Here is a 14,420-nt window from a genome sequence, read left to right on the forward strand (position 1 = left end):
AATAGGTGAAGACTAGGAAGATCAACAAATATCACAAAATGTCCCATGAATTGATTCACAACTTGACGTGATGAGGAGGATACAAATCAATATGGCTTCAAGGATATCCTTGGCCAAGGACACAGAATCACACCTAACATAGGCGAAATGTGAACAGAGACGAAATTAAGCTCCACAAACTTTGCAGGAGCAGAAGTTTGATTCAAACTGCTTTGATGCTGATAATCAATGCAATATCATTAAAACAAAATTTCCAACTGCTGATGTTTACATTCTATTGTTGTGTGATGTGAATGTGAAAAAAAATGTGAAGATCAGAACAAACATGTTGTATTAAAGCCTCTAACAGCCATCACCCAACGGGCCAAGAACAGCAGACAGCGGAGCAGCTGGGCTTGTTCTGCTAACAGCAACAAATGTGCACTAGGCGAGCAAGGTGGCCGAAAAACAAAAAAAAGAAAAAGAAAAATCTGCTTTGAGTGTGGCTTCTGACAGAGACAAAAAAGCTACTGTTGTTCTGCTTCTTGTGAGATTTTCCAAAGTTGGGTACATATTTCAGCCATGAAGCTGCTTCTATTTATTAGCCATTACTAATATCACAACAGAAAGAGGAAGTCAATACTGATAAATTACTTGCATAAAATAGTCATGCTGGAGTGGGAAGAACAACAAGATATATTAATCTGCACGTAGCGGAAAACAATGAGTTCAATAACAATTCTAAGGACAAAAAAAATATGGAGGAAGAAATTTTTGTTTAGTTATAGCTTTCCTTTGATTTATCCTCCACATCAGGGTGAAGCATAACACAAAATGCAAAGGACTAACAATGGAGTATAACCTGATACTTGTGCCACTGGATGAGGCTCAACATCATTATTAAAGCTCTGCTATGCAACTTACAATAGTACATAATTTGGTCAGCAGCTAAGCACAACTCTGGGACACCACTGCTACCAATGATTTGAGCATCTTTCTGCAATGTATTATAATGTCTTTTAAAAGACATTAAAAGATTACAACAACATTATACAGTTGTGGTAGAAAATACAGTTCTGAAACTTTGCTGAATGTTGACTATTTCATGTTGCCTACATAATCACCTCCCACATGAAATTATTGAATATATTGTTATCTGTTTAACTAAAGACCATATTCTGCCGTGTGAGCCATATAGTGTCATCCTTAACACATCAAGGATGAGATGGCAAACTGACTTACTAAAATAATCACTTGTGAAAAACATAGTAGGCATTGCATGTTAAATAATGTACAGGGTCGTATTAATAACCAATAACAAAGGCATTCATGTTCTGACATCTGTAAAATATAACTTTATACCAACTAAAAATGGGCAATTAGGGTATATACAAAAATGCCCTCATCAACCATTAACATGTACACTACTATTGGGGCAACTGCAGCTCAATAGGAAGGGCATTTCAGTTCCAGTTTCCTGGAACTGGGGCACACCACATGTTGAAGTGCCCCTGGGTGAAATACTTAACCCCAAGTTGCCTACCAATCTTCATAATGGGATCATAAATCGCAGCACAATTGAGTGCAACAGAATGAGTGAGTAAAGTGCATTAAGTGGTCAGCGTGACTAGAACAGCACTATATAAATTAAGAAGTAATTGTAATTTCTACTCTCCAGAAAGAGACATGTAGTCACAATCCTACAATCTATTACTAAAAAAAAGTCAGAATGGTTTTAAAACTATTTGTTATTGCAAGTATATTGTCTGGTCTTGCAAGCAATCCATTTTTGTAAAATGCTTATAATTATTCAGTGGAAATCACAGCATATAAAGTAAACCTAAAGAAAACATTGATGCTGAGAGTGTAAGAAATTTTCCATTTTCACTAGGCACTACTTTTAGAAAAATGTATGAGATGAAGATTATTTGAACAAATAGACTGCCACAGATTCATTTAACATCTGGTTCAAAGTTAATTAAATATACACAACTTAAATGTACTGCGGCACACACAGCTATTGAAGATCATGATCAATAAATAGGTTAAACTTTTTATTGAGTCGTCTGAAAATATTTAAAGCAGTTTCTCAAAAGGAGTAAAACTATACCCTTTACAAGGAGCTATAATACAAATAAGAATAAATTATGCACTGACACTAAAAATAGGTGCACTTAGAGGAACGTACATGAAGGTGAGGTTTAAACATACATATGCAACAGAAAATGTTAAGTTTCTGATTGCTACAATCAGAAGTCAAGGTTCTCTTGTGAGGGAGATCATCAAACACGCCACTGTTTAACATTCATGCTGTAAAACTGATAAAAAGTCAAATGCAGCAGTTCTCAACACTGAAATCAAAAGGTGTTTAAGGGAGAAAAAAATTTGGCAGTCTTGATAAAAGAAATAAAACTCACTTCGATAACATTAAAAATATTTTGGGCTTGTAAAATAATTTCAACAAGAGTAGTGCTCTGTTGTCAATGGCAATAACATGAAACTGAAAACACAGAAATGTTTCACAGCAAGTAACAGAACAAAAAGTTTAAATCCAAACTTTCCATTAATCACTAATTAGTGGGTTTGCTTTAGTAAATATGCAACTCCATTGGATAATGAGCTTAGAAGGTTAAAGAGGTCAAACATTATATAAGACAACTTTTTTTTTTTTTTTTGAGTACATGCACTTTAATTTATAATCCCCCTTAAGTGGGAAAAGGTTGTCTGTTTAAGCTCAACTGTTTGTTCCCATTAATGCATATCAGTAACCAATATGCTTTCATCTGTGCATAACTGACCAGGAAATCTTAAAAAAGCAGATTTCAGCAATTTGAGGATATTCAAGAAATTTATTACAAAAATAATAAATCTGATCTTGAGGATCTACATGCTGTAGTGTTTTCAAGCACTACAGCTATAAATGCTCCACTTTTGAGAAGGATATTCTATCCTACAAAATAGTGTTGAATATGTTCTCTCATATCATGGCATCCTGTTATACGAAGGAAATCTGAATTTAGCAGATGTTGCTGTAAAAAACAGTATCTGATAAGTATAAAGTTAATAGTCTGAGTGAAGTTATTACAACAGAATTCCTCAACAAGGGAGCAATGGCAAGAGATAGTTCAAAGAATACATGAATATAATGGAAAAACCGATGTATTGTTTAAATCTGTATTACAAAGAAAAAAGTGGGTGAAATGAATAATATTCAAGTAACAGAGCAGTGACAAGGGAGCAGAAGACAAAACAGAAAAAGAAAAATTTGGGGGGAAATGCAGAAGCCCCTCCAGGGTGTCTCTGGTGTGATATGTGGGTTACCGGAAGAGAAAGCTCACTGAACAAACTCAAACAAAAACTTGAGAAAAATAAAATGAATTAAAACAAAAAAAACACCAAACAAAGCAACTTATTTGGCATAGCCTTGAAACGCAAAGCATTTTTCACCAAGTGCAAACTTTTCCAGCACTTCAAACAGTTCAAGTTGCTTTACTCTTAAATCAAACAATGTTTGTTAATGAACTTGATTGTTTTTTCCCCACGTGGTATCAATCAAAAAAAAAAAAAAAAAAGAGGTGGAGGTGAACTTTCAGAGAGAAGAAAGAAACAGGGACATGCGGAAAAAGTCAAGGGTTTGTTCACACCTGGACAGCGTGGGTGACATCAACATCCCTGCTCTCTGACGTCAACACTAACCAGAGTGGACGACCTTCTGAGTGCTCTAGGCTTTTTGTTTTGTTTATTTCGGGTGCCGAGAGTGAAGGGCACTTCTTTGTTCTTCATTTCAAACACATCATCGTGCCTTTTGCTGCTCCCTTTCTCATTTTCTTCAAATAAATTCATCAAGCAACTCTCTGTGGATCCTTAAATCCACGGTCAGCACACTTATAGCCGCTCTCCATGAGCCGGTGTACACACCTAATACAATTTCAAGCTACTTAAAAAGTTCTTTTTTAATACATACATTTCCCAAACAGTTTGTTCCTTAGCTAATTTATTCACCATAACTATTATAAAATGTGAAAGAAATGTGGGAAATACGTTTATTAGTGTCTCCTGGGAATTTAACAGGGGTGTATAGACTTCTCACAGGCCAATTAACAAATCCATTTTTATCTCGCCTGCCTGAGTGAGTTGAGCTTGTTCTGATACATTTAGTCACTACTTTCACTGAGCAATTTAAAAGGAAAAAAAAAAATCCAGTCATTAATATTAACTTCACAGCAGCTAAATTTTAGCTTGTTACTTATGTGCTTTCGGCATGCCTTCAGTGTGTTACTGGCTACAATCACTGGCTGTAAAAAGGTTAACAGTTAATTAACATTAGTTACCCTTAAAGTTAAATATGTAACAAATCAGATATCGGCAACAAAAAATAAAACTTAAATGAGAGAAACTAATCTAACAAACTAAATAAAAAATGCTTTGCTGCTTCAGGTTTCATTTTTGACTCAAACGTGAATATCACAAAAAAGACCCAAAAAAAAAGTTTTAGCAAGAGAGGCAACCACAAAATATGTAGATAGTACATATTTCAGAAGGAAAATGATTTATCCACTTCTCCACTTGTGTGTGTGTATATATATATATATATATATATATATATATATATATATATATATACACACACACGCACGCGCACACACACACGCACGCGCACACACACACGCACGCACACACACACGCACGCGCACACACGCGCACACACACAGATGAAAAGTTCAAGTTGTTAACGCTTGTTTTTAAAAATACCTGTGATGGCTGACTTGTAGCTCTCCAAGAAGCTGATTCTTGAACCACTGGTCAAAGTCCACATTGTCAAACAGTTCATAGGCTGCCAGCCCCACTGCATTGTAAACTGAAATAAAACAGAAAACTGTATGAGTCTTTGTGTTTTGTCAAACAGTCACTTCCAACCACGTAGTAGAGGACGATGTCAAAATGTACTGAAATCCATTAGAATCAAGAGCATTGACTTTCACTAGTTACTCATTGTAGAAAGAAAATGAATGGGGGAGGGCAACAAACATAGATGAATCTGGGTGAGTTAATCTCAAAAAAACAAAGACCACCACACATTTTGAACAATTTTGCCTTAATAAAACACTTGTAATAACTTATTTTACATTTAGTGACTGATAACATCCTAGCTGATGAGTAAGCCTGAGTGTGCTTTATAAGTGACCAAAAAATAGAAATAAATATCTTAAAATATCAGAATATGTATAAAATAATAAATCAAATTATATAGATTGTAACACAAATTATAACATTTTCACTAAGCTATTTAGAAGTATCTGCAACATTTACAACTATTACTGAGAAAAAGTAATTATTTTAGCTGCACTTAAAAATGGTACTATGTACTAATCTGCACCATCCACCCTTTTTGGCCAGCTAAATCCAAAACAGATTTAGCTAAATCCCACACTATGCGTTGTTTTAACTTAGCATCATGTCTTGGCCCAGTTTAATTTGCCCTGGAGATGCTTTAAAATTAATTTCTGCTCTACACATTTAAATTATTTTGACTCCCTAGGATGAGACATTGGAAACATTTGCATTTATAGTGCTTCAAAAACAAGAATCTCGGGCGGCTAATGGTCTGCTCCTCTACACTTGCTTACTTCTAATGAACAATATTTTGGGCAGTGGAAGGTAACTCTGCCCAAGTGGCCTTTAAAAATGACAAATTAGAAGGCTAATACAAGTTATGCACAATCCCTGTGGATTTCTCCAAAATCACAAATTAAAAATCACAACACATCTGAGACCATATTGTAGGAAATGAATTAACATTTGCTGCAATGTGAGCAGACCTCTGAAGACTACACCAATTATAGGTAGTGATACATATTTACAAACCAGATAAGGATACCTTGTGCTTGCAGGAAAATGCTAAATAATATGATTAATGCAACAAAATTTTAATGATTTCAGATACTAGCTTTCCTACTTGTAACTGCCATCAGAATCTAGTCTGACGGAAAGCAGGATAAACTGCATCTTGTAAAAAATATTTACATGCCTTGCTGTGTTTCACATTTTCTCACATCACAGGAAGAAACATAGATGTACTTTATTGGGATATAATTTGACAGACCAACAGGGAGTAGTGCACAACTGTGAAAGTTTTAAACAAACAGAAGTCTGAACTATAGAGAAGGGCCTCGCTGCAGCAAACAGAAAATGTGGTCCAAAAATTCACTGGTGTAATCCTATTGCAAAACACTCAGGTGCCCCTGAAACATTGCAAATAAGTCAATCCTCATTGAGTGCACGAATAGCTCTCAAACTACCTCTTGCATAGTTTCATCATCTTATTGGGTATTTACCATTTTACCTAAACTGTCAGGGCACTGCTGAGATCTCTAAAACTATGTAGGTAACAGAGATGCTCCATAGAACACTTGCATGTTTTTTGACATCAATTTTAATAAGTGGCAGTAGGGGATGGAACAAAAAGTCAAGAAAAAAAATGTTATAAGGTTGACAGTCAGTGCTAGTATAAATATGGATTGGTTTAAAGAGGACTTTTATTCACAACAGTAAGAACTGGAACATTTAAGATGAAAACATTGACTTTAAAATATTCAGGTTCAATATTCTTTTGCCATACCATTACCAATTATTGAAGAAAATCAGTAGACCTTTGACTAACCTGCATCCTTCATCAGCAACTGAACAGGATCCTCCACATTTGTTGGGCCTGCAGAGATATAATAAACCTTTATATAAAAATGGCAGTTTAGACAAATAGTTCTGCTCAAACATTGTTTAATGGGAACAAATATTGTGCCAGGTGTAATTAATGCTGTACCATACATCATATTACATTTAAAAGCATTAAACCCATATTATTCAAGTCAACTTAGCATGTTTTTTCTATGCCCATTTTCTACTGCCATCAGGTTTACAAAAAACATAATTTATTGTTTTTTGTTTGTTATCTCACTTCAGGAGACCCTATTTCCACTGCATTTTAGGGGGAGACCATCTTTAGACAGAGAGGAAGCAGACTTCTGTGAAAAACCAATGTGAGTAAATCCTACACTAACTCAGAAACAGGACAAGAGCAAGATGGCACTTCCCCATGGAGACCAGCAGCAGTGTGTTGAATGAGTAAGAAACCGGAGAGCTGAAGCAGGGTGTTAAGCTGATAATCACCTGGGGACCTCACAGTCCTACAGATTGCATGTCTCAGATACAGGGACCACCCACAGACATACGTTTGGTCATTTCTTATGTGCAATCTTATTTACACTAAGTCACCAAAATAGCAAGACATGAACATGAAATAAGCAATTTGGAACTGAATTTATATGGAGGCACACAGCATTGGCAAAGAAAGGCAACTGTTTGTTGCACATTACAGAAATAAACTACATTGTTAAGCATTTGATACATTTTATAGGGATGATTTTAATTATCTTATTTATTCTAATTCATTTATTAGCTTAAGTGGAGGATCAATTAGTTACTTCTTTTAATTGTACAGCGTATGCTTCCATATACTACCGTACATATCACAAAATAAAATCAAACATGATGCATACAAACATAGAATTGCAGCCCAGGGACTCCTCTCACACAACAGGTAAACAAATATAAATATTCCTGATCTAAATGAAGTGTGATAGTCAATATCCACAACGTAGATGAGTAGCAGTGGTTAATTTTTTTAAAAACTGAACTTTTCAGTTGTTATACATATTACTGGAAAAACAGACCAAATTTCTGCCAGTTATAGAAGTCTATCTTGTGTTGATTAAACAATATTAATTAAACACTGCACTGACCCTGCAGATTCTGAACCATATCCAGGAGTACTGGTGTCAGGGTCTGGCTGTAGTTGTGGAAGATTTCCAGAAACAGTACCTCTGTGCAAGGCTAAATGAAAAAAGAGGACAAGTTATTTAGCAGTTATTAAGCCCGACACCTTCCCAACACAAATTTAGCTTAATTTTACATCTTATCAATGCTTAAATCAAATTTAAGCATTTCTACTCTTGTGCTGCAAGTGAGACCTAATGGGAATACCAAGTACACACAAAGGTTGCAACCAAATGCAAAATAAACCAGTAAATTAGATAAACTAGATTTAAAAATGTGTGTTTTTTAACTAATTTGCTGCAAGAACTTTTCTCAAGCCTAATTTTTGCTGCTTCTTCAGCAAACCAAACGATGTGCTTTGTGTTGTACAAAGTACCATTCATGAGTACAGTAAAGCTCAAAAGACTGAACAGACATGGGTTACTACAAAACATTTCTTGCTTAGGGTTCCTTTACATATGAAGGAAGGGTATTCATTCAGCAAAATATATTTATTTAATTTTTTATAACATATAGAGCTGAAACGATTCCTCAAGTGATTCAAGTACCTCTATTAAAATTCCTTGAGGAAAATGTACCTGCCTCGAAGCTTCGTTAAGTTATATTTTATTATTTAGCGCACCGTGTTCCAGCCGGGACATTACTCACATTGCGGAGCTCTCACTTATGCCTGAGTTGTTGATGAAAGCTAAGTGTTAGCAGCATAACGTCTAGTTCTCAAGTTCAGCCTGGGAAGATTTTATTGATTGACGATAACGCTCGGGTCTTTATCGTTTTTTGGGGGATCAATAAGCATCGTTAAAATGAATGGTGCGAAGCCTGGAGTACGGCAGCCTTTCTCCTCCCGGAGCTGCTGCCTGGTGGCCGGTTCAGAGCGAACGGTGGGGAAGAGCCCTGCAGATAGGTGAGCGGATAGACTGAACACAGCAGGCGGCTGTGCATTAGATGATTAACGTAAGTGTAGCTTTACGGATGAACCAGAAAATTTATTTCATATCATCCCGGTCTCAACAAATGGGTGGCGGAGCTCATCGTGGCGGTACGTAATTCCTTGAGGGAATTACGTACCGTAGATGGTAGATGGGTTTCTGTATGTGATAAACGAAGGTGTCAAATCCCGTCGCTAACATGAACACAAAAGCTATAAATGTCTGGGCAAGGTGAGAATTCCTCTATTAAACTGACTGAAGATGAATGCATAAACCAAAAGCTGGAGTACAGATATTTTTTATAAGCATATTTGTGACCCTGCCTCTTTATTATTGAATTGAATATAACTTCAGATTTTTGTATAACTTTTCCTCAGGCTAACTCAGAAAGTGAGCTATTATTGTTACAGGTTAATTTTCTGAACTACAGAAAAGTTATTGTTAGGGAAGCTCAAATGGGAAAAATTGGACTGATGTTATATGTTGTTATACATGCGATAGCAATTCTGCTGTTATGTTAGATTTACCAATGTTTTATTTGATTTTTTTTTTTATCCGATTACTTGATTAATCGTAAGAATAATTTATAGATTACTCGATTACTAAAATATTTCTTTACCACAGCCCTAATAATATATATTTATTTTCCATTCAATGAATATTCTGCTTGGCATAATTAACAAAACATGGTCAGTGCATCTGTATAGTGTACTTTAACTTACCCGCAGACTGTACTTCCATGAATCACCACCAGTTTCTTCAACAGCTATAAAGATGATAAAAATGTGTATATATTATAACTTTCTCATCTAGACTGTGCATCTATTACACAGCAGAAACAAGGTTTTGCTGCTTGATAACACAAAAGACTTGTGCGTTTCAAGATTTGTGGAGTTCTATCACGTGAAAAACAAACTAAATTATGATACCAGGCATTTGAGGTCTCAAACTTGCAGGTGTCTAAATGATCAGACTAGTCTGAGGGTTGTGTGCTTTAGCACAAAGAAACTGTTACTCTCTCTCAATTAGAGCCACAATCGTTAACCTCGTTATTTCACTGCAAGTGTCTCTAAAAGCAAAACGAGTATTTTAAAATGCCAAGGAATGACACTTTAGATGAAAAAAGCTCTCCAACCAAAGGTTTAGCTTTATACCGGTTCAGTTTTCAGTCCATCAGTACCAGTAACAGGTTTGAGAGTTTCCAGCTGTCACAACTCATTAAATGTATTGAGATCTATAATATCTCTATAGATCTATTGAGATTTTATAGATCTATTGTTTTGAACGCCAAGGCATTAAAATACTTAATACTATATAATGAAAAACCAAACATCAAGACACTTTTCTAAAATATTTAAATAAAGTCTGAACTGACAGCTGTATCAACGAATCATAAACATTGACCTAGCCAATCTCACAAAGCAGTCTGAAACTTCAGATGTTTAGATTCAACATTTTTAGGGGTGTAAGAAACCCACCAAAGCTCTCCGGGTCTTCCTCCCACATTGCCAGTTCTTCTTCTGTGAGGAGAAAATAGTGTGAGACAAGTCGGCGCCCGATCTCTGTCAGCGTGGGGTGAGTAAAGAAGGCTGTCTTGATCTTGTGAGCCTCTAGACTTTCTGGTTTACTCTCTAGCGAAGAGGAAAAGAACAGAGACAAGAATCATAAACATGTATTAATGTTGACATAATATAATCCATAAAGTATACTAATGTAATCCAGCACATTTTTTCTTCCTGTTACACTTTCAAGCACTTATCAGATTTAAATTACTTCACAACTGCAATACAAACAGGAAGTATCCGTTTCATAATAATCCATTTTAGGCAGGAGGGGCAGGGGAGAAGTCAAGGCTATGAATAAATTATTTGCTTTCAAATTTGCAATTTTGAAAATGATGTATTAATGATGAAGGTTAGGAAAAAGATGTGAATTAAAGCTAAAACATATTCACATCATTAAAAAGTATCATTTTCATAGTAACGTTAATTAAGATTCTGTTGCATGGTTTCTACATAGTTTTAATTCAAAATGTCCATACTTTTTAAAAAATTGTCAACAGAATGTTGCTGCTGGGGGAAAGTAGGTGGCACCTCGCCAAAACAACTTGGTAAAGCTCCGCTCATGTCTTTGTTTTTGGAAAGACATACGTTTCTGTGAATGTATCTTAAGTTGGTATTATATCCAGGTTGATCCTAGAAAACTAATGGAAAAAAATAATGCTGCAAAACCAGAGCAATGGACAAAACTCATGAATTCAATGTTATGAAAAAGATCCCATATCACCTCCAACTCAAAAAGGAAAAATAAATCCCCTACTTTTTACTCTTGACATCTTAGTAAAAAATTAAAAAAACAAATAAAAAAAAAAGACGGTTTAGATGCCGAAAAGGAATCAAAGAGATGTATTTATGTTTCTTTGTGCACCTCCCAAATATAGGCTTGTTTTATAACTCAACTCACCATCAATATTCTTGGCAGGTTTGTACGCATCGTTCTTTACTATCATCTTGATGAGGTTCATGCACTGAACAATAAACCGCTCGAAGGTCACTCCCTCCCCAGCAGGCGTGAAAACGTACGTAACGGCAAACTCCAGGGAGCGTTGGATCAGGGGAATGAATGCACACGCATGGTCCTCCAAGAAATCTAACAACTGTAAAGCAACAAGAAAAGAAAAGCATAGATATGACATGGAGAATGGTAAAATGTCTTCTAAATTTCAGTTATAAACCAAGTAGACAACACCCCAGGGTTCATTATGTATTTAAGTTTGGTTTACTTACAACTTTAGTGTACAGTATTATTGTCTTTTCCAGCTTTTCTCTGCATGGGCTCTCTGGACCAACCTGCCGACCTGAAGCCAAAACAAAGGAAACAAACATACAGAGTTGTTTCACTAAAAACAAACTATTTATTACTGTTTTTTAAAACAGCTGAAACACTGACTTCCTTTAAATCTCAACTAAAAACCCACTTGTTTAGAGTTGTATTCGAAACGTAATCAATTGCAAATTTATTGATGTGTTTTTATTGTTGATTCTATGTTGCATTGTATTTTGTGTTTGATTTGATGTAAAGCACTTTGAAATGCCTTGCTGCTGAAATGTGCTATACAAATAAAGTTTGATTGATTGATTACTTAAAATTATTCAAGCTTAACTCTGAAATGTCATTCTTGATCCATGCCTTTAAGCAAATAATTATTGAATTAATCCGGACTATTAGCAACAACTTCTTGTAAAAGATGATGCACATCAAATATGATACAAAAAATATTTAAATCCTGGTAAATGGGTTTGTTTGTCGATCAATTAATAGACTAACAAGTTTATTTATTTATTTTATTTTTTTTTATTTAAAGGGCGTTAAAGACCTATTTGATAATGACAACATTCACAGATTATAATTTATTTGTAAGGAAATATTAGTAAAAAACCTACTCTACTTTGGAAATTTTAAGAAAAATGATCAAAAGATAATTTAACAACAATAAAGCAATAAATACAACCTACATGCATAGCCACCCGCATGGCCAGGGCATAACTGAATATAAAAACTGAAAGCCCTGATGACAAATAACTACATTGTTACTGCACAAAAAACACATCTACTCTTAAGATGAAGTATCTGAAATGAAGCATGTCGGAATTTGAGTTGAAACCACTGACAACAGCTTAATTAAAACGAGGCTCTAATGAAGTGTGGATTAGTATTAACAGCAGCTTTTATTACACACACTGCAGTAAGTTGAAGAAAGAGGAAAGAGGGAATGATCAGAACCAATCAAGATATTAATTTAGTTTTGAAGTAACTAATAAATATCAGTTCGTCTTGGTTTGTTCAATTCTTTTTGTACTTGTTGGTCTATCCAGCGAAGCATGATAATTACATTTTAATATAAACTGCCGACACAATATGAACTGACTCCTAAGACCGTCTCTATGGGATTCTTCAAATCATTGTGAAGTGGTTGCTTCGCTTTGTTTAACTGGGTTTATTATATATTCTATCGGGCTCCTCACTGGTGGCACCGCATTATCATTAGCTGGCTCTGCAACTGCTTTGTTAGCTTCTTCCTGATTTTTGTCCAAATCCTGCATTATGTAAATCAATACACTATTGCATTTTATCGACTTTGTGCCCGTGTAGTTTTAACTCCATTTGCAGGTGTGACAGGCGGCAATGTTAGCAGACATGATGCAAAGTCATCAAAGTCACAGCGGTCACACTCTGAGCCATCCAAATCGACCAATCAAAACAGAAATAGATGACAAAAGTAAGAAAGGGGATTCTTTATTTCTGACAGATGCAGAGCTTTATAAAATAGCTTTTAACAATAAAATGACAGATGAAAAGGGACAGGTGACCTCAGTTGGAAGACAAACATCTTAAAAAAAGAGACCCAGACATCTGAGTGGACGACAAAGACTGTCCAAAAAAAAAAAAAAACACCATTTAGATAGCTGACCTTATCAGACTGAACACAGCTGATATTTCTTGCCAATACAGGATAGGAGCTTCCCTGTCGTTCTTCCTATCTGCTGGATCCAAATATCAACTGGATACCAACTGGAAGGCTCTGAATCTGCCTCCACTGCCATCAGAACAGTATTTATTGGATGTTTTCGTTCATATCTTAAATCTCTTCTTTTTCTGTTCCTTTAGCTACATTTTAAGCACAAACTGGAGGTCAAACTTGACCGAGAAAGAGAAGATGACTCGCTGATAAAGAGAACACTAAAAGTGAATTCAAATTACTCGTCAAACATAAGAATCACCTCAATTTCAACACGAGAAATCTTTAACTCAATTCAATCAGACGTTTTTCATGAAGTGGAAACGAAGTTCTTTGTTCATGAGGTGCTTTTAATTAGCACTTTGCACATTCAAATAAATGTAACGTTGAACCCTGTCAGAATTAATCTATTGTTTAATCAGGAAATCAGTTACCTATTATACTTTTTTCCATACTTTATATGAACATATGTATGAAGTATGAAAAGAATAAAGCAGATCGATTTTAATACAAGAACCTTGTTTCTCCAACTACATTACTATGACTAATGCACAGTGGACCTTTAAATTCTGAAATCTAGATTATTTTGTTTGGCAACATGTCTATGTTTCCCTCAATGGGACTTTAAAAAAGTATAAAAATTTTAACTCATAATAGTTGTTTTTAGAAAATACCCTAAAATTGGTTAAAAAAATAAATAAATAAATAAATAAAAATGTTTAAGATTGCCTTGTGAAAGATGTACAATTACAGCTCTATAGGGCTTGAAAAGGAGTTACATGTTTAATGTTTCCCCTTTAAAACAATATAAGCACAAAATGTATATTGTAATGGGTATTTTATTAGTAGTATATAAATAAGTATGAAGTGAAAAAAAAAATGCATAATTTTTACGTTCCACAAATGAAAATTTGAAATGCGTGACATGCATGTACATTCAAGGCCTTTAGTCTGATCCCAATGCCTTCAGATTAAATTTAATTAGTAGAATTCACATAATAATGAGATTTAATGTAATGTCATTTAATCTCTTTACACAGTTAAATCCAAAAATATGCACAGCTATGGCAGATTCTGGTTTAAAATAATCTTGATTATGATTTTCTTAACATGTGTCGGAACATTTTTCAGTGGTCCAGCATGACCCGATTATCCAAGAT

General features: G+C 35.0%; 1 protein-coding gene across 3 annotated transcripts in view; it reads right to left on the reverse strand.

Moving 5' to 3' along the window:
* Positions 1-14,420, reverse strand: part of ipo11 (importin 11) — a 109,879-nt gene that overhangs the window by 73,143 nt on the left and 22,316 nt on the right. For all 3 annotated transcript variants that reach the window (XM_044111193.1, XM_044111194.1, XM_044111195.1), the window contains exons 9-15: positions 11,528-11,598; positions 11,205-11,397; positions 10,220-10,372; positions 9,464-9,507; positions 7,779-7,869; positions 6,641-6,688; positions 4,732-4,837 (exon numbers count right to left, since the gene is read on the reverse strand). In XM_044111193.1, coding sequence (XP_043967128.1) covers positions 4,732-4,837; positions 6,641-6,688; positions 7,779-7,869; positions 9,464-9,507; positions 10,220-10,372; positions 11,205-11,397; positions 11,528-11,598 — 706 coding nt within the window. The remainder of the gene's footprint in view (positions 1-4,731; positions 4,838-6,640; positions 6,689-7,778; positions 7,870-9,463; positions 9,508-10,219; positions 10,373-11,204; positions 11,398-11,527; positions 11,599-14,420) is intronic.

This window comes from Gambusia affinis, linkage group LG03, assembly GCF_019740435.1.
Source record: "Gambusia affinis linkage group LG03, SWU_Gaff_1.0, whole genome shotgun sequence".
Taxonomy (NCBI): domain Eukaryota; kingdom Metazoa; phylum Chordata; class Actinopteri; order Cyprinodontiformes; family Poeciliidae; genus Gambusia; species Gambusia affinis.